The sequence below is a fragment of the Micromys minutus genome (assembly GCF_963924665.1).
Source record: "Micromys minutus genome assembly, chromosome: 20".
NCBI lineage: Eukaryota > Metazoa > Chordata > Mammalia > Rodentia > Muridae > Micromys > Micromys minutus.
In genome coordinates, this window is record NC_137955.1 from 13,549,653 (window position 1) to 13,569,366 (window position 19,714).

General features: G+C 44.5%; 1 protein-coding gene across 1 annotated transcript in view; it reads left to right on the forward strand.

Annotated features, from left to right (window-relative positions):
• Positions 1-2,045: 2,045 nt before the first annotated feature.
• ANKRD55 (ankyrin repeat domain 55) overlaps positions 2,046-19,714 on the forward strand; it is a gene marked incomplete at its 5' end in the record, with an annotated part of 92,239 nt that continues 74,570 nt past the window's right edge. Inside the window, one exon of the mRNA XM_080933857.1 lies at positions 2,046-2,100. Coding sequence (XP_080789983.1) covers positions 2,046-2,100 — 55 coding nt within the window. The remainder of the gene's footprint in view (positions 2,101-19,714) is intronic.

Below are 19,714 nucleotides of genomic sequence, written 5' to 3' on the forward strand. Positions count from 1 at the left end.
CAGGTAACTGGCTGGAGGGTCAGAGGCAGGCTGACTTCAGTTGTTCTTTTCCCAGGACCACGTTGCCTAGTTCCTCTGTCAACTATGTGTTGTGTTACTGCTCTGTATGCACATATGTGTGTGTTTTCTTGCCGGGGTATGTGCATGTGTGGGTGACCAGAGTTGACACGAGTCTCTCTCTTGATTGCTCACGACTTTATATATTGAGACGCAGTCTCTCAGTTGGAACCGGAGCTCACTGAGGGTCTAGCCATCCAGCTTGCTCCGGAAATCCTGTCTCTACCTCCTCAGCACCGAGATTACAGTCAAACTGCCACATCCTGAATTCTAAAACTAAGCGGGAATTTCATCCACTGACTTCTCTCTCCAGCCTCTGTTTGCATTTTTAAATCAAATAACTGCAGAGTGTTCTGCAGGAGGGATCCTGTGTGGGAAAGAGTAAAGATGAATAACATGGTTGGGTAAATGATACTGCTGAGTGATAAATAGTCTCTGAAGTGAATAAAAGCCCTGCTAAGTGAGAGCCAGCCTGCGTGTCTGATATTACTAGTGAGTAAGCGTGGTTGTTGTCACAGGGATGTGAGGCCCTTCCTTTCCTTGTTTTTTTTTTAAAGAAAAATAAATGGCAGGCACATAGAAAATGTAAGTCAAAAGGCAAGAGAGAAGTGCTTACAAAAGAGCACAGAAAATTAGATCATCCTGTATCAAAACAAATGTCAGGGCTAAGAGTGTAGTTCAGTGGTTGAACATTTATCTAGCATATAAGGTTTGGCTTTAATTCCTGCACTACAAAAACAAAAGTATTTAAAAAAGAAAAAGAGGGGTTGCCCTTACCAGCCGATTGAAAGCCAGGCGATACCGCTGAGCATGCAGTCACTTGGAGGACACAGGAGAATCCTGCCTTACTGCCTGCCGACCTGGGTGCCTGGACAAGGCCTGGGTGCCAGGCTGAGACTCTGTCTAGAAAAAAACATGAATGGTGTTCCTGAAAAGAGATTCCTGACGGGACCGCTGGTCTATACACACACAAGTGTGCACATACATGTGCACACGCATAGATCCAAAGCTAAAACCACAAATGAAATGTCTTCATTTTATAAAAAATAAAAACAAATCAACCGTGGAGACGGTTTTTCCCCTAGCAATCGATCTTGCCATTGTACGCAAATCAGAGCACGATTTCCCCCTCAGAGTTTTGACCCTAGAGGATGAATTTGCTTGGCTCCGTCTCAAAGCAGGACATCTGGTGACTTGTCTTGTTTCCTGCAGAATGCAGTAAGCAAAGCCTTGTGACTGCAGGCTGTTTTGATTTCGGTCCGCACAGATATTTGAACCTTGACCTACAACCTTTCAAATGCCACCGCCCACCCCCAAAGTCTTTCTGCCTGGAGGAGGTCACTGCAGGGAGCCTGAAAATCCGCCCCAGCCTGGCACGAGCGCTCAGCAGGGCACGTGGCCTGCAGCCTCCTGCTACAATATTTACAGCCCAGTCCATTGAGACGCCGGCTCTGCTCACGTGACCCAAATGCAGTTCTCCCTCCACCAAGAACAAACAGCCGGTCTGCAGTCTGCGCGGGCAGCTCTGCACATGCTCCGTCTGGCCCGGTGAATCTCTCACTCATTGAGATTTCTATTGGTTTAAAGCGACCTCCCCAGCCGCCGCCGAAGCTGCAGCATTTTCCTGGCCCAGATCCAAGGCAGGCACCCCCATGAAGGCTGTCTTACTTTAGGGCTGTCTTATTTGATCAACATTTGGGATGTTTTGTCTGTCTGTTTGGGGGAAGAGTATGTAATACTCACATGAACATAGATGATGAATGGGGCTCTGAAAGTAACCCTTCCTCCCCTGCAGTTTTTATAGGAAGAGTGTTTTTATGTCTTTTCAACGGTGGCCTTGTAGGCAATCCGCAGATCGAGCACACACTTAATTCTACAACCAACGGGAGCATCAGCCAACGATGCTGAAGCTGACCGACTGCAGTGTGTGAAATGGTGCTTTCTCCTCTCCAGAGTCCTGAATGTCGCGGCCATTCTGATGGTGAACGATGAGACAGGCTACCATGGATTTCAGCACCTCATCTGTGTTTGATCAGCACAAAGGTAACGTGATGCTTTATTTACTATGTCCTTTGGTGTGAAGAAATTTCCAGTTTGTAAGGAAAGGAGGAAAGGAGTGTGTGTGTGTGTGTGTGTGTGTGTGTGTGTGTGTGTGTAAACAAACCTGGTAAGAACTTGGTAAGCTTTTTGGAAGAGAGAAAAAGCAAAAACAAATAAAAGCAAGCTATGGGCTTTCTGTCTTGGGGACACATTTCTAGTCCCATTCTTTAGCTTAGGTTTAAGGCATATCGGCTACTTAGATCACCTTTATGTAATGGCATAGAGTATGTTAGAGGAAGTGACATATATCACAGAATATATCACAGACCTCTTTCAGTCCGTAAGTCCTGTCTTTCGTCACTTCAGCCACCACAAGCCACTGTGGATTTCCCTCACAGACAGGTCACGCTGACGCCACACCTCGTTCACGGTTCTGCAGTGACTTAACACTGTATTACTCCATTGCATTGGCAGAGTATTTTTTTCCTTAGCCTTCATTTGCATAAAGGAAGTCACCATCCACAGGCCAAGTAGGCTGTAAATTTTATTCACCCTTGGCATCATCAGACATCCAGACCGTCAGTCTGTGCGTGTGACTTAGTGTGTGCTATGTGCCTCCACACATGTGTCTGTCATCTGTGGAATTATACCGCTTTCCTGCATACGGTGGAGGGCACTCCCACACTGTAACTATAGCAGACACCCAGCATCTACCCCACTCCCCATACTGAAACTGCTCAGCTTCCCAAGAACCTTGAATAGTTGTTTTCTTTCAGCTACAGCATGAAATGGTGGCTTGTGAAAGCCTCATTAGGAAAATCCATTTCTTCTTTCTTTTTTTTTCCCAAATGCCGCTGCTTCAAGCTAAAGTCACCTTTCCTGGATTTATATCTGGCTTCATGAGTAAATGATGTTTGCTCAATAGATTTCTCAAATAATAACATAGGTTTAGATTTCTGAGGCAGTTGCTAGATAGAGTGTTCCCCAAGTCTTATTGGTGGGGGGATGACAGAGAGAGAGACCCTTGAGAACGTCTTGATTCACACTGAGTCTTTACAGGCACCACAGGAAGGGGCTTGTTGAGGTTCCCCTACCACCCCCTCTCCTCTCTGTACATTTTGTTCTACTGACGGCAATCAGCAGAAATGAGAGCTGTACTTAGAGTCAAACAAACTGCTTGTGGTGATTGGAAAACAGTGTTGCCAAGCTGTGGATGCAGAGAAACACAGTGAGCTTATTTGGGGGCCTAATCTGAGGGAGCAGGGGCTGACTGCAGAAGAACAAGCCCTTCAAAGCAAATGTATCTGTCCCCCCACCCCCGGCGCTTTCTAACTGGAGTGAGATCAGGGCATAACTAAAGTGCTGGTTTAGATGATTTTCCTGCAGCATCTTTTCCGGGAGAAATTCAGGGCAATTCTTCTACCTGATTCTTCCCATAATATCAACCCTCTCCTGGCTATCTCGCATTTCTCACTCACTTCTCGCTGATGGAGACAGGATTCCACATCCATAGCTCTGAAGGCCGATCAGCTCAGCCTCACGACCTCAGTACTTTATCTGACCTCTCGGGACCTTCATTTCCTTTGCAGTAAAACGACACAAAAGCTGCCAGCTGCAAAAATACAAATGATACTTAAGAGGCAGCTGAGGCCCAGTAAGTGTTTGCAAATCATGGCTGTTCCTGGTGATTTTAGTACCACCCTAAGCTCTAACTTAAGTGTAACCATCTCAGTTGGGAGGTTCAGTTGCTGTTGGGTGGACTAGATTGCATGCCTTCTTCAGTCAAAACCCCTGGGGCTAAACCTTCCCCTACTTTAAAAACTCCAGAGAGTCTAATACGTTTTAAGACATGAATAGATTTCAATATTATATCCTTTAGCAAACTGTGGTTAGATGACTAGAAGAGCTGAGAAGTTCAGTGTGATCGCTTCCCAGACTTTGGGCTAAGATGAAGCGAATATCTGATCGACAGGGAGGTGAAATGAGAGATTGTTTTGTTCACTCCATGCATCTGCCTGGTATTATAGTATCTCCAGGAATGGTGCAGTCCAGGGGAATCTCAAAAATTAATTAATTAATTAATTAATTAATTAAAAGATTAAAACTGGGCTGAGTGTAAAAACCCAAGGGCGACAGCACCAGATTCCTATACATATGTGGACAAAGGCATTTCTTCTGGAAGCAGCTTAAACATCTTTTCGAAATTTTCCCTAGGGACAAATTATAGACAACTATCTACCTTCTTCCTATAGACCACCAAGGCCCGGGAGAACCATTGAATTTATTGAGCTTGCTTACTGAGCAGAGACAAGTAACTCACAGGATCATGATTGACTCCCAAGCTGCTATACCACCCAAAAATCTCACCCCAACAGAGATAACTTTCCTATTACTGTATAGACGGAGTCGCCCTCTCAGTGAATCAGCCACAGATTGTAGATTCTAGCGCCTCCCAACACCCCAAGGCCACATGCAGTTAAGGGAAAATGGCTGTGAGGGGCAGACGGGATCTAAGGTGAGACTCTAGTGATCCTCTCAACCCTCCTTTGAGGGATGAATGAATAAATGTCCATTGTCAACAGGCTCCACCCACAGCTGCTCTGATGAAAATGGCAGCTGTGGTGCTCAGAGGCCACTGTTCTGCAGCAGAAATTACACAGTCCACTGGGTCTTAAATTTAGATGCGTAAGAAATAGTCTGGGGACCTGGGGGACATTGAAAATAGTGATGATTTGGTTCCACCTGTGGGGTATCCAATAAAATGGGTATGGGTCCTGCTTGATCCGCACCGCCAGGATGTTTCCCTGTGAAGCAAAGGTTGAGAAGTGCCCCGTTCATCCCCTACCTTCTCAGACGGGATAACAGAGCACCTCAAGGCAGCTCTTGTAATAATCACCCGATGCTAGTTACTAATAGGGAGGGCCCAGATCTGGGTGCTCTCTGCACGGACAACAAAGAGAGCAATTGTAAGCTTTTAATTCTAAGCATAGGCCAGAAGTCAGCTGGTGGCTGAGAGAACGGAGGGAGGGGGCTCATATGCAGGCTCTAATGAGTCTCTATGACTGTATTTTTCTACAAAGTCTCATCTCAAGCCTCCATAGCTGCCCTACCCAATGGCTCTCTCTTGGCTTTGGTTCCTTTTCCCATGTGCTGTACAAGGTCTCTGTGGGCTTCAAGACCAGGTTATCTGACTGGCCCACCTTGCTTTGTAAACTCTAGAAGGAGAAAACCTGAGTCTGCAAGGCTCCCTGTTCCTGTGTCTTGTGCTTTCTGCTCTCACCATAGCAACGGCTCTGATCCCACGTGTTCCTCCTGGCTGTCTTCCCTCTCACAGCCCACATGCAGGAAAGCACTGTAGTAAAATTTACTACAGAACACAGAGGTTCCTGCTCAAATTGAAATGCTCCTTAACTGAGGGGAATCTACGTTATCTGCGTCTTTCAGCTCTGCCACAACTTGTGCAAAGTAAAGCTTTTAACTGTGTCTGAAGGCATCCCTGACCTCAGAGAGGAAGCCGGAGACAGGACTGGTTTCCACAGCCTCCTTTGTCCCCGTCACGGGGAGTGACGAGGGTTGGGTCTACTGGAGTGCTGTTGGGAAATGGAGCTGGGGCTGCAGGCTTCTCACAGCCTGTGTCTCTTGCAGAAGCTTTGTGGGAATGAGAGAGGAAGGGCTGCTCTTCTGCTTGAGTTAGTCCAGTCGACTAGGATCCAGGAACTACTGTAATGAAGAAACACCCCCAAGTGGTGCTTAAAACAACAGGAATCTCTCAGTTCTGGAAGATGGAAATCTGAAATCAAAATGTCAGCAGGAGAGCACTCCTTCTAGAACTTTCAGAGAAGACTCCTTGCTTCTTCCAGTTTAAGGCTGTCATGACCTCTCTACTTCCATCTCTGCCCCTATCTCTGTCTACCAGACTGTGTGCATGCATCTCCTCTGTGTGAGCAGTCCATGGTACAAGTCTCAAACTCCTGCTCCAGACAATGCAGGAGAAACGCTTTATCATCTGAGTTAACCTCAGTTTGTCACATCTAAGGCAAGTGGTGTGTGTGTGTGTGTGTGTGTGTGTGTGTGTGTGTGTGTGGTGTGTGTGGTATGTGTATGTGTGTGTGTTATAAATCAATCATCATGTTTCAGGAATTAGGACATGAACGTATCTCTAGGGTTACGTGATAGAAGTCAACTCTCAGGAATCAGGTATGCTGGTTAATTTTTTTGTCAGCCTAATGAAACCTGGGGTCATCAGGTAAGAAGGAACCTCAGCCAAGAAAATGAAGTCTATCTTACAGCTGGTCTGTGGAAGAATTTTCATAACTAACGGTTGATGTGGATCATCACCACAATGAGCACTGCCACCCCTGGGCATGTGGTCCTGTGTAAGAAAGAGGTACATGCCTTTGATCTCAGGAAGCAGGGACTAGAGGATCTCTATGAGTTCAAGGCTAGCTTGTCTACAGAAAGAATTTCAAGACGGCCAGGGCTACACAGAAAAATCCTATCTCAAAAAAAAAAAAAAAAAAAAAAAAAGCTCAGCAAGCCATAGAGAACAAGCCGGTAAACACACTCCCCCATGGCCTCTGGTTCAGTTCCTGCCTCGAGGTTCCTGCCTGGAGCTCCTGTGCTGACTTCCCTTCATGGTGGACTGTGAGTTGTCTGATGACACAAACCTTCCTACCTCAAGTCATTTCTGGTTATAGTGTTCAGTATAAAACCCACCTAGGACATAGGCAAAATGATGACATGTTTTTTGGTAAAAATGCATCTTTGCATGGAAAGTTGGCATGTAAGAGAAGAGAGAGCACATCTCTGTGGTGCCAACTCTGAACAGGCAAAGTGTGTAGATAACAGGGAGGAAGAACTAATGTCCCCTGAGCACTGCAGAGCCAGCCTCCTGTGCTAAAGACCACACAGACCAACTTGCAGAGTCCTAGTATCAGCCTCTTTCTGTTTATTCCTTTTTATCAGCACAATTCAGAAAGCTCATGGCCTAACCCAACATTATCACAAAGTTGGACGGCAAAGCTGAGTCTGTTTTTCTTCAAACCCCATGTTCTTTTTGCCACAGTATGTTGTTTTATTGGGCAGCTATAAAATTTAACAAGAAAATTAAGGGATCAATGAAAAAGATAAAATGAGCTACTTTTCACAAACAAGTTACCCCTTGATATAGATCAACACATAAATGTGCTGATTATAACAATCACCATCTCGTCTAAAATGTGACCGCCATTTTAACAGAGATACTTACTTGCATTTTACTGAAAACGCAAAAGTTAAAACTGCTGGGCTATATCCAGATGCCTCCAAAGGAAGAATAAGAAAATTTGAAAGGATCCAAGGAAGAGGGCAAAGGAAAGCAGGCAAAGCGGGGGATAAACAGAGGGCTTTACCTGGGTTCAGCTGATGGTCTCAGGCTGAAAGACTGAATTTGAGGTTGGTTTTCTGGTTGACAGTACAGGCAAAAGGGGAATGCACAAGGAGCCGGCAACCCACGGGTTAGAACTGAATCCCTAAGGTGATGGTCAGCCTTGTTCCTCTCTGGGTTAAGAAAGGAGAACAGAGGAAAAGGACGGAAGAAACTTCTTTTTTACCAAAGTTTTGGGCCATTTCAGACCAACTCTGGCTCCTCTTCCTTCTCTGTTCTGCCACTTCCCACCAGACAGCTCTTGGGTCAGGGGATGAGAGACTGGTCCATTTCGGAGACTGCTGAGGTTCACACTCACCAGTACCTCAGAAGACTCCACCTCCAGCCACACCTTAAGGAAGCTGGACACTAGGGGAGTGATGTAATTCTCTACTACAGGGCAGCTCTGCTATTAGGGGCAGAGTGCGAGGATGGTATCCTGAAATTGAGGAAGACCTGATTGGGTAGCCAGGTTTCCAGTGTCAACTTGGTTGCCTCCCACGATGTCACCAGATCAGGAGTCTAACCCTCAACTCAAGCAGAACTAAACTGGGTCACCACACAGAGTTCTTCATCTTCTCCGTTCAGGAACTCCACTGCATTGCAGGACCACATCTCCTTCCCTATAGATTTGCTCCTTTGGGGCCACCATTTTGGCACCTACAAGAAAAACCATTAAACTTCTAGTTGTTGTGATATAACCAACATCTTACCCACCCACAAATATGGGCCAAGGTGAGAAGGCAAAGATCTGAGTACACTGAGGTTCAGGGTCCGGGGAAAAGTATGGCATGTGACTGAACTAGAGCCATCTCACAGAGAGACTACTTCCAGAGGTTGTCACATACTGAGTGTGCGCAAAAATGCTCAGAGAGCCTGTGGGTCGCTTAGTGCCTGCTTATTCTGTTATGTCCTGAAGGATTTGCATCTCATACTTTCTGATCGACCTTCTAAAGTCATGAGAGTTTCACCCCAGGATTAACTCTCTGTTAATAGGTGTGTGTGCTTTATAAGTGTCCTTCCTTTGTTTCTGTTTGTGAGAACTGAGCCTAGCACTTGGGCATTAAAGAGTTTGTTCTGGGTCATTGGTTATGCTGGGGAAGGAGAAGGTATTGTGACCTGTGCAGGAAGCATTTCTATTTCTAAATGTGCCCTCCAACATAGGCACATAATAGGCAAGTGCTCTCATCGTTGTTTTAGCTATTAGAAAATAACTGTGTGTGTGTGTGTGTGTGTGTGTGTGTGTGTGTGTGTGTTTGAGAGAGAGAGACAGTGTGTGTGTGTGTGTAGGAGAAAGTCTGTGAGAAAGAGAGAGGAGAGAGCAAGTGTGTGTGCGTGGAGAGAGAGAGAGACAGAGACAAAGACAGAGACAGAGACAGACAAAGAGAGAGATAGATAGAGAGAGAGAGAGAGAGAGAGAGAGAGAGAGAGAGAGAGAGAGAGGGCATGCATGAGAGTGAGAGAGTGGCTAGAGAGAGGGTGAGGAGGAGATGTTTATACAGTGGGCTGAGCATCAGAATAGCAGGGGCTTTTTTGGCTAGACTGACTGGCCAGCAATCCACAGCCATGCTCCTGTATCTGCCACACATGGTAAATAGACACATTTCTCTACTTGACATTGTACAGGGTTGCTGGGGCTCACACTCTGGTCCTCAACACTCCCACTGCAGGAATTCCTGCCTGCTCTGCTGTCTCCCCAGCTCCCGAAGAGAAATTTTAATTTACAGACTGAAAGTAATATAGAAATTCAAATAGTGTCCACTCAGATTACATTCGTATAATGTAATATTTTAGTCTATTTTATTTTTGTTCTCTCCCACCCTCCCCCCTTTGTGTGTGTGTGTGTTCATTCTACACCATGTACCCCATATTATCTACTGACCCAATAATGCCTTTTTTGAATTTTTAATTGGATATTTTAAATATTTATATTTCAAATGTTATCCCCTTTCTTGGTTCCCCCCTCTCCCATGCCCCTTCTTCCTGATTCTATGAGGATGCCCTCTCCCACTCACCCACTCTCACATCACTACCCTGGCATTCCACTACACCGGAGAAATGAGACTTTACAGGACCAAGGGCTTCTCCTCCTATCGATGCCAGACAAGGCCATCCTCTGCTACATATGCAGTTGGAGCCATGTGTCCCTCCATGTGTGCTCTTTGGTTGTTGGTTTAGTCCTGGGAGCTCAAGAGGGTCTGGTTGGTTGATATTGTTCTTCCTATAGGATTGCAAACCTCTTCAGCTCCTTCAGTGCTTCCCTAACTCCTCCATTGGGGTCCCCATGCTCAGTCTGATGATTAGCTGCAAGCATCCGCCTCTGTATTTGTTTAGCAGAGCCTTTCAGGAGACATCCATATCAGGCTCCCGTCAGCAAGCACTTCTTGGCATCAGCAATAGTGACTGGGTTTTGTGGCTACAAATGGGATGGATCCCTAAGTGGGGCAGTCTCCAGATGGCCTTTCCTTCAGTCTCTGCTCCACTTTTTGTCCCTGTATTTCCTCCCTTGAGTATAGTTGCTCCCCCTTCTAAGAAGGACTGAAGCATCCACTTTTTGGTCTTCCTTCTTGATCTTCATATGAACTATGAATTGTATCTTGGGTATTTCAAGCTTTTGGTCTAATATCCACCTTACAGTGAGTACACACCATGTGTGAGTTTTTTGTTGTTGTTGGTTGGTTGGTTTTTTTTGGTGTGTGTGTGTGTGTGTGTGTGTGTGTGTGTGTGAGAGAGAGAGAGAGAGAGAGAGAGAGAGAGAGAGAGAGAGAGAGAGAGAGAGAGATTGGGTTACTCACTCTAGTTCCATCCATTTGGTTAAGAATTTTATGAAGTCATTGTTTTTAATAGTTGAGTAGTACTCCATTGTATAAATGTACCACAATTTCTGTATCCATTCCTCTGTTGAAGGACATCTGGGTTCTTTCCAGCTTCTAGCTATTAACTGCCAGACTGATTTCCAGAGTAGTTATACCAGCTTATAATTCCACCAGCAATGGAGGAGTGTTCCTCTTTCTCCACATCCTCACCAGCATTACTGCTACCTGAGTTTTTGATCTTAGCCATTCTGACTGGTATGAGGTGGAATCACAGGGTTGTTTTGATTTGCATTTCCCTGATGACTAAGAATGTTGAACATTTCTTTAGGTGCTTCTCACCCATTTGATGTTCCTCAGTTGAGAATTCTTTGTTTAGCTCTGTACCTCATTTTTTAATAGGGTTATTTGTTTTTGTTTTGGTTTTGTTTTTTTGGAGTTTAACATCTTGAGTTCTTTGTATAGATTATATATTAGCCCTCTATTGGATGTAGGATTGACAAAGATCTTTTCTCAATCTGTTGGTTGTCATTTTGTCCTATTGACAGTGTCCTTTGCCTTACAGAAGCTTTGCAATTTTATGAGGTCCCATTTGTCAATTCTTGATCTTAGAGCATATATCTGAGGACCCAGCTATACCACTCCTGGGCATATATCCAAAAGATGCTCCAACATATAACAAGGACACATGCTCCACTGTGCTCAGTAATGTCTTTTATACTGTTACCTACAACTCCAGTAAAGAATCCAGGCTAAGAGACACTCTGTTTAATTCTCATATTGCTTTATTTAAAATTTGGTACATATCTGTAGATTCTTTTGGTCTCTTATGACACTGAGAGTTTTGAAATTAGATTCATCTTCATCTATTAAAAATTGAGTTGCACTTTTGTAGTTCATCTGAATCTTCCTGAGCTCAAGAGAGGGTCTGCATCGTTCTCATGTAGTGTGTGTCTTTAAATATCACAAATAAATCCTTTATGGTGACCATCTTGGAGGAGAGGTCACAAAAGTCAATGTCAACTGACTCTAATAGGGAAAATTTTTTCTATTTATTCATATTTATTGATAACTACTTTATTTAGAAACTAACAAAACAAAACAAAAGCAATACAAGACTATGTAGCATTCCCTTATTTAGTAAAAAGCATATATATATATTTCATAGCCTCAAAACAGCCTGTTCCCAGCTCCTCAGAAGCAAGATGGCTCCACAGTACTCATGTGTATCAGCTTCCAAAGAAAAACAACTCAAATTATCCACTACAAGAAGGGGTAGCACCGCAGGCATGGTGACAAACTGTGTTTCAATCATTTCATGTAATCCTTGCCACCGCCTCTGAGATAGACTCCATTTTTGATCTGCCTAAGGTTGCAGGACTGCTGAAGACAACAAGATAAGCCTGAGGCAGCCATCTTAACTCAGGAGGCTCGCTCCCAGTCTTTCCTCATACTGCCCTTCCCCCCAAGACACACCTTCTATGCCCAGCATCCCACCAGCCCTTTCTTGGCATGTAGCACTCACTCGTGGTGAGACAGCTGGAATTCTTGACAGAGCTTGATTGTCCCTCTTGTCTGTTACCCCTCAGCTGGGCTTCTCTCTGAAGGGAGATAGGCCAAGATACCTGAGCTTATATTGGCAGCCCAAGCTCTTTCAGGATAGGGTGGAACAGTCTCCTAGAAGCTAGCCTGGAGAGCAAAGAATGGCCTCAGCATCTGAACAAGAGAAAGAAGGAGGGGTCCAGAAAGTGAGACCAAACTGGAATGTGACCTGTGGAAGCCCCTTGATGGCCAGAGGCGTTGCCAGGACAGGGTTTGGCTTCCATCACAGCATTTCTGAGCCTCCTTCTCAGTCCCTCCATTCTGTGTAGCAACAAGATGACACTTCTCCAGAAGATGGTTTGGAAGGCTGGGGCAGCTGTAAACAAAGGCACATGGAAACTTTTCAACCTGGCCCCCTTGAAGGTTGGTGTGGTGCCTTCAGTTTCATCACTAAGACCATGTCTTTGGTCTTAGGTTTCACTACCTAAGCTATTCAGAACCGATAGCTATTTTTTTTAACATCCTGGCTATTTAAATCTTTGAGAGGAGCAGCTAAGTCCACCTGAATTGATGCTTTTATTCTGTGCTTGCTTACTATTATATGAAAAACTATTCCTAGGTTTTGGGCCATAAGCAGTTTGACCTGGTAGGGAACTACTGGGCACAGAGGGGAACTGAGATGGCGCATAGGGGTCGACTTTCTGATGCTCACAGAACAGATGAGGATGCTGTTTGGACACTTGGGTACCGTGCACATTTCCCAGTGTCATGTTGCTCTGGCAATCATTCCAGTTTTGAGACAGACCCTTATTATTCTGGTAATTAGAGGTTGTTTTTTGGGTATGTCGTAGAAGAATTTTCCTTCACTATCAATCTATTTTCACTAAGTTAGATATCCGTACTCACTCTATTGTTTCCTGTTTGTGTTTGTATCTGTTTGGGAGAACGGCAGCACAGTCATGCTCCTTCTTCAAACAATAGTGGCACTTTTAGAGTTGAAAGTTAGCTTCCACTCTAAATATAGAGCTCCACACCCTCCCTCTTTACAATGAGATTGAAGGACAGAGGGATTCCCAGTAATGGAGTGCTGGGGACTCTGTGGCCATCGAAGCCACAGCAGTTTCTCATGTTCCAAGGGTGCCTGACACTGTGTAATGTCTCAGCTCCCAACTCTTCCCACTTTGTAGGCCATGCTCGTTGAGATGAGGCTTTGAAGGTGTGATACAAGGGTTGACTTAATTAATACACACTAAGTACCTGGAACTGTGCCTGGCCCACGGTAATTGTATGTGCTACTGTGGGCAATAGGAGTTATAAAGATAGTCATAACAATCCCCTTAAGATCTTTATCAGGATTTAAGGAAATAGTACATGCAAAGCCCTTGAAGCCTCCCCGGCCCAAAGCACTGACTTGGAAAGACTGTTACAAATGACTCATCTAAGCTCATTTGGACTAGCTGTCTCCCCAGGTTCAAGCTGCCTTCTCATGAATTCATGACAGAGCACCTCTTTTCAATTGAGGCTGGGGTACAAAAACCACAGTAGAAAAAAACTAGTCTCTCTGGGAAACTGGTTGATCTTAGATGCTGTTACATACAGTTCTTTTCTCATCCCAGCTCCCTTAACCTATAATGGTGGGAGAGATTTTACTAACACATAGACACAAACCAAAGTGTCTTCATGTCCTGCTGTTGTATTCTTTTAGTAGCAATAACATTTATTACTGATTTTTATGCAGTAGAATTTAATTTATAATTTTGTGTTTACAAATTTAAATGATCCATAAATGCCTCCTTCTCCCCTTTCCTTCTTCCTCCGTTTCCTCCTTCCCTCTCCCTCCCTCTTCCTCTCTCCCCTCCCCTCTCCCTCCCTCTTTTTCTTTCTCTCCCCTCTCCTGCCTCCTCTCTCTCCCATCCCCCTCCCCCTCCCTTCCTCTTCCTCTTTTCTTCCCCTCTCCTACCCTCTTTCCCTCCTTTTTTCCTCCCTCTCCCCCCTCCCCTCTCCCACTTCCTCTCCCCCCTCTCTCCCCTCTCCCCTCTCCCACCTTCTCCCTCCCCCTTTCCTCTCTCTTCTCCTCCACCTCCCCTTTTCCTTCTTCTATTCCTCTCCCTTCCTCCCCCTCCCTTCTCCTGCCCTCTCTTCCTCCCATCTCTTTCTTCCCCCTTTCTTCCCTCACCTTTCTCTCTCCCTCCCTCTCCTCCTCCCACTCTCCCCTCACTCCCTCTCCCCACCCACTTCCCTTTCCCCTTTTCTCTCCCTCTCCCCCTCCCCTCTCCCTTCCTCTTTCCCTCCCCTCTCCCTCCCTCTTCCCTCTGTGTGTGTGTTCAGTTTAGAATAAGCTTGAAAAATCCAACTTTTAAAGAACATCACTTTTTCTATATAAAATTTCCATCTCTTGATAATTTAGCATCTGTCTTCACATTTTCAGGAAATCCTCACACACTTGTAGAGCTTTGCACCCCAGCCACCAGCTTTACCACCTTCCCTGGATGTGTGATTAATATCACTGCTGTGCTTCCGGCTTTGGGTTAGCTGTGAAATGTATTTTTGCTACTGTGAGTATAAATTCTAACAGAATGAAGTTTCTCAGCCACAAAGTTTGTACGATGGTGGAGAGTCAGGGACAGGCTGCCACAGGACAGAATAGAATGTGGGAATTCGGAGTGTCCATTCTGAACTAAAGAAAGGTCAAAGTTCAATGGATCATATGGGGTCTTTGCATGCTGATGGAAAGGCAATTACAGACCATAGTGACAGGGTGGTTATACGTCATAGAACTATGGGTCAGAGGGTAGAACTGTGCCTAAGAACCTTTAGCATTGGTTGGGTTTCTTCACTTACTGCCCATGGAACTCTGGGTAAGCCATGCAACTCTCAATCTGGGTTCTTTCACCCACAAGATGGAAGAAATTGCGGTCCCCACTTCCCAAGCTGAGAATTAAATGAATAGTGCGTTAATCACGGTGCCTGGCCTGTTCTAAGCATTATGTAAGGGTTTCTCAGAATAGCAAATATTACTGAGATCGCAGCGCAGCCCTCAAAGGTCCTGTGTGTTTCGTGTAAGTACTTGAGGTAGTTTTCACTAACGCTATCTTTGTGTTCTGATCTCTTCAAAAGTTCCCACAAAAGTTTTAGAAATTGAAACTGTACAAGAAACAACAACAGAACTCCAAGAGCCTTTACTGTGGACCTTCCGTGAAAGGCTGTGGCTATGAATGTGGCAGACACTGGCTGCATCTCAAACTTGTGCATGGGTTGCTACAGAGACAACAGTTCTGGGAGGTCCCCGCTTTCCACATCCCAGTTCCTCAGCCAGGGATATACAAGGCTCTTCCTCAAAAATGTTGATGACCTAGTATCTAACCAAGTGGTCATTATAAATTAATGGAGAGGAAAGGAATGACCCAATAATTGACGAGTTGGGCAAAGTCAATTGCACAAAAGTAAATTTTAAAAACTCATGTTACTCAAAGCTAAGAGTTTACAAAAAGTCAGTAAAAAGTCCAACAAGGAAGACTTGTCTAATCATAAATGCAATGTTATAAACTTTAATATAGTATCCATAGATTTTTTTGGATACATAAATGCTGAAAAACTTGTTCATAAAACCAAGTAAAACTAACAGAGCCCAGTGAGAACTGAAGTGGAGGAGAGGAGAGGAGAGGAGAGGAGAGGAGAGGAGAGGAGAGGAGAGGAGAGGAGAGGAGAGGATGGAGAGGAGAGGAGAGGAGAGGAGAGGAGAGGAGAGGAGAGGAGAGGAGAGGAGAGGAGAGGATGGAGAGGAGAGGAGAGGAGAGGATGGAGAGGAGAGCAGAGGAGAGGATGGAGAGGAGAGCAGAGGAGAGGAGAGGAGAGAAGAGGAGAGGAGAGGAGAGGAGAGGAGAGGAGAGGAGAGGAGAGGAGAGGAGAGGAGAGGAGAGGATGGAGAGCAGAGGATGGAGAGGAGAGGATGGAGAGGAGAGGAGAGGAGAGGAGAGGAGAGGAGAGGAGAGGAGAGGAGAGGAGAGGATGGAGAGGAGAGCAGAGGAGAGGATGGAGAGGAGAGCAGAGGAGAGGATGGAGAGGAGAGGAGAGGACAGGAGAGGAGAGGAGAGGAGAGGAGAGGAGAGGATGGAGAGGAGAGGAGAGGAGAGGAGAGGAGAGGAGAGGAGAGGAGAGGAGAGGAGAGGAGAGGAGAGGAGAGGAAAGCAGAGCAGAGCAGAGCTGGAACATCGCTAAGGGATGAAGAGTCAGTGTCTCTACTGGATTTGAAGCTCTCCTAGACAGCACACTGATGCCGTGAAGTAATTCCTGTGACATAGGGAAACAGTAGCAACTGAGCAACCCCATCACCTGCATTAAATTGCATCTCTTTTTACATAGGCCATAATTTTAATTTCTCCTTAGAAATCTTCATCTATAATTCCGGGATGTACAGTGAATTCCTGGGGACTCAATCCATTGCATCCTAAGATCATCCCTATTTTTCCCAAGGGCAAAAGATTATAAACTCCAACAGTTATTTTTTATAACATTGAATTTTGGGGGACAGAGTAAAATGTTTATCTGTGGCCAAGTCTAGAGTCAAGCTCCCTGCAGTAACACACATCAAATTTTGAACACTGAGTGGAGGTTTTTGATCTACATGTCACTGACTGAAATGGCTACAAGGCCTGAAAATAGCCCCCAAGACTGTTTCTCAATGGTAAGAAATGACCTCTGTTGGACCTACACTTATCGGTCTAATGGCAACCATAGCCATATTGCTTGCACACTCTTGGAAGCGTAAGCCTTCTTTTTAGTTTATATTTAGAAAACCCATTGCCCTTATAGATGCTTTATTCAGAATTCCGTTGCAAATCTTTCCCACAATTAAAGTACCAGTAATTTTGAGATCTGAGACTTTTCACAGCTTGATCACAGTCACTTTAAAAGTCCTGCATTTTCTTTCTTTTTTTTTTTTTTTTTTTTTTTTTACATTTAAACACTGGGCATTTTGATATCTGAAACCTCTGACTATAGCTTGATTAGTATGATACACATTAGAACCAACACCAGACAAGTGGATAATATCCCTCACCCAATCCTCTACAGGCATTGCCCTCACCTTTAATGGTCTAATAATTTGGTTTTTGAGTTTTCATATGCCAAGGTCTCTACCAACATCTGTGTTGCATCAGGATCTGATACAGCTTTGTTCATTGCTGAGATCAGTCTTTGTAAATAAATCAGTGACAGCTTCTCCGGAGCCTTGTATAATCTTTGTAAACAAGGTGAACTTTTTCCTGGGCTCAACTTTGCCCCAAACTCTTAAAGCCACTAAGAAACATTGTTCTGTAGTAATGTCATTGAGTTGAATCTGTGCTTTTACGTCAGAGTACTGCCCTTCACCCAACAAGTGACATTTTCTACCTTCATTCACTTTACTCTATTTCAATGTTCAGTATTCATGCCCTCCCTACCCCTGCCATGTCAGCTATTGGAACTGTGGACCAGCCATTAGTACAGCTGTTACAAATACCTTCCAGTCTTGGGGAGTGATTCTGTTTTGAGGAGCCCAGTTATTGAGAGTTTGTCTCACAGAAGGTGAATGTATCCCATATGAAATCATGGCCTGTTTAAAATGCCTTAGATTATCATTTCTATAGGATGTTCCTGTCTCGTCATAACCTCATCACACACCTTTATCAGGTATAAGTTGTAGAACTATTGGGAAGCTGATAGTGATGAGCTCATAGCCCCCAGCTGCCCCTCCTCTCGCTCTGGTGACTCAGCTGCTTCTAGATTAACCCTTTCGCTCAGATTGGGCTGTGTCATCAGCATATCTGACCCAACCCAGCACCGTTTCTTTCACTCCTCCCTTCTACAGGACACCCTCCCCATCTTGCCTCTCTTGCCAGGACTGAGGCCTTTTGTTCTCTTTCCTGCCGCTCCTCACTTCCCACGTGCCTCCACCTCCACCCGCAACCTCTCCAGTTGCGCAGACAGCTCTGCGACCCTCAGAGAAGGGAGAGAGCAGAGTGACCCTTTGTCTCGCCGTTTCAGCCATGTTTTTGTTTCTCAGGCCCTTCCATTTCCACCTGCAATTTTCCCAACTGCTCAGCCAGTCTTTCAACCTTTTTGAAACAAAATATATGAGGAAAAAAAGAGGAAAAATATAACAAAATTCTTTCTGGGAGCAACGTGGGAATATATGGTAACAGCTACAATAAACTTTGTGCTGGCCTCTTGTAAAGCAGATGTCTATCCCTTTGTTTTCTGACATCTCCTCCATGACATTTGAGACCAAATTTTCCACTTTTATCTTTAACTTCAAGCCTCATGTTGATGTGCTGCTTGTAGCTGGTCTTTGCTACTTTATGGGTTCTTCTTTTTCCCACCATTATCCCCCCCACCCAGTTTCAATTGTATTTCAATTCCTTATAGGTATCTTTGATGGCTAGTCATCATTGTCAATTTGATTTGTTTTAAATTATCTAAGAGGCACAATTCTGTTCATGTGATGAAAAGTGACTCAATGTTTTCCTCTCCGTAGATGTTAGGTAGACATGTAGAGTATCAATCAGAAAAGGAAATATAGAGGTTGGCTGTCTACTCAACACCAATGTTTCCTCAAAAGACATCACCAAAATCGGCTCGATCAGAACCAACTGAGATACAGGCTAAGGTTAGAGAGCACTAGCTCACAATGCAACTCCACTTTTGTCTCTGGTTCTTCAAAAATCTTTTTTTTTTTTTTCTGGTTTGTGCCCACCAGAATCCACTCTGGACCTACAGGAAACAATTCTAAACTCTTTCCCAGTATTTGAAAGCAGTTTACTGGACTGTGCTTCTCTACCTGCTTCTTCCCCAGAGTTCCCACAGGATGGTAAAAGCCTGACTCTATCACCTGCCACTTCGAGGAAATGAATAAAGGCAGGCATATTGATGTTTCAGAAAAATGAAAAGAGAGCGGACATAATGCTTGCCTATACTTAGTTCTCAGCACCAGACAGACTAACTCAGTCCTTTACAAAATTTAATATAAAAGTTACACTTGCCTAATTAACAAAGGATTAGTGCAATATATTAACATCAATTCAGTGCGTAAGAAACCCCATTTGCATTTGAAAATACACCCTAAATTGATTGATAAATTTAATTACCCTATTAAATTTTAATTTAAAAGTTCTATACATTAAAAAAACAACAACATCAAAACCCACATCTTTTGAAGAACCACTGTTAGGGCATTCTGAGAATGCTTCCTAAGCGCATGTAGTCTCGGCATGAGGGAGACTGAGGCAGGAGATTCACTAATAGTTCAAAGACAGGGAGTTTCTAGAGAGCCTGGACTATTTACTGAGATCTTATGTCCAACAGAAAAAACTATCAAAACCTTAGGCATGGTGAAGTTTGCCTGCAGTCCAGGCATCTAGATAAGAGGCAGGAGGATTGCTGTATCTTTGAGGACTGTCTTCACAGTGAGTTCTAGACCAGCCAGGGTTACATAACAAGTAAGGCCCTCTTTTTAAAACTAAGTCATCATTTAATTAATCAACAAACAGATACCCCAAATTTAAAAAAAAAAAAAAGAGTATTTTCTAGACAGGTGTCTTCACTTGTTTCTGTGTGTTTAGAAAGTTCCAAATTGGCTCTGAATTGTACTAAAGAGCATTGACATCCCCCTGGTTCAGAGCCCAGAGACCATAAAAGCTCTTCATCACCAGGGGGTGGCAATGTTGTCACACGGAGCCATCATGTTGCTGCGAAGGCTGGTACTTCCTGAAAGCTGCAAAGGCCTTATCTCCTTACAAATAGAACCTTCTAGGTTGCTCCAAGATGTAATTTCTCCACTGTCCCACAATACCCAAGATAACTGTGTGGAAAGACAGAGGAA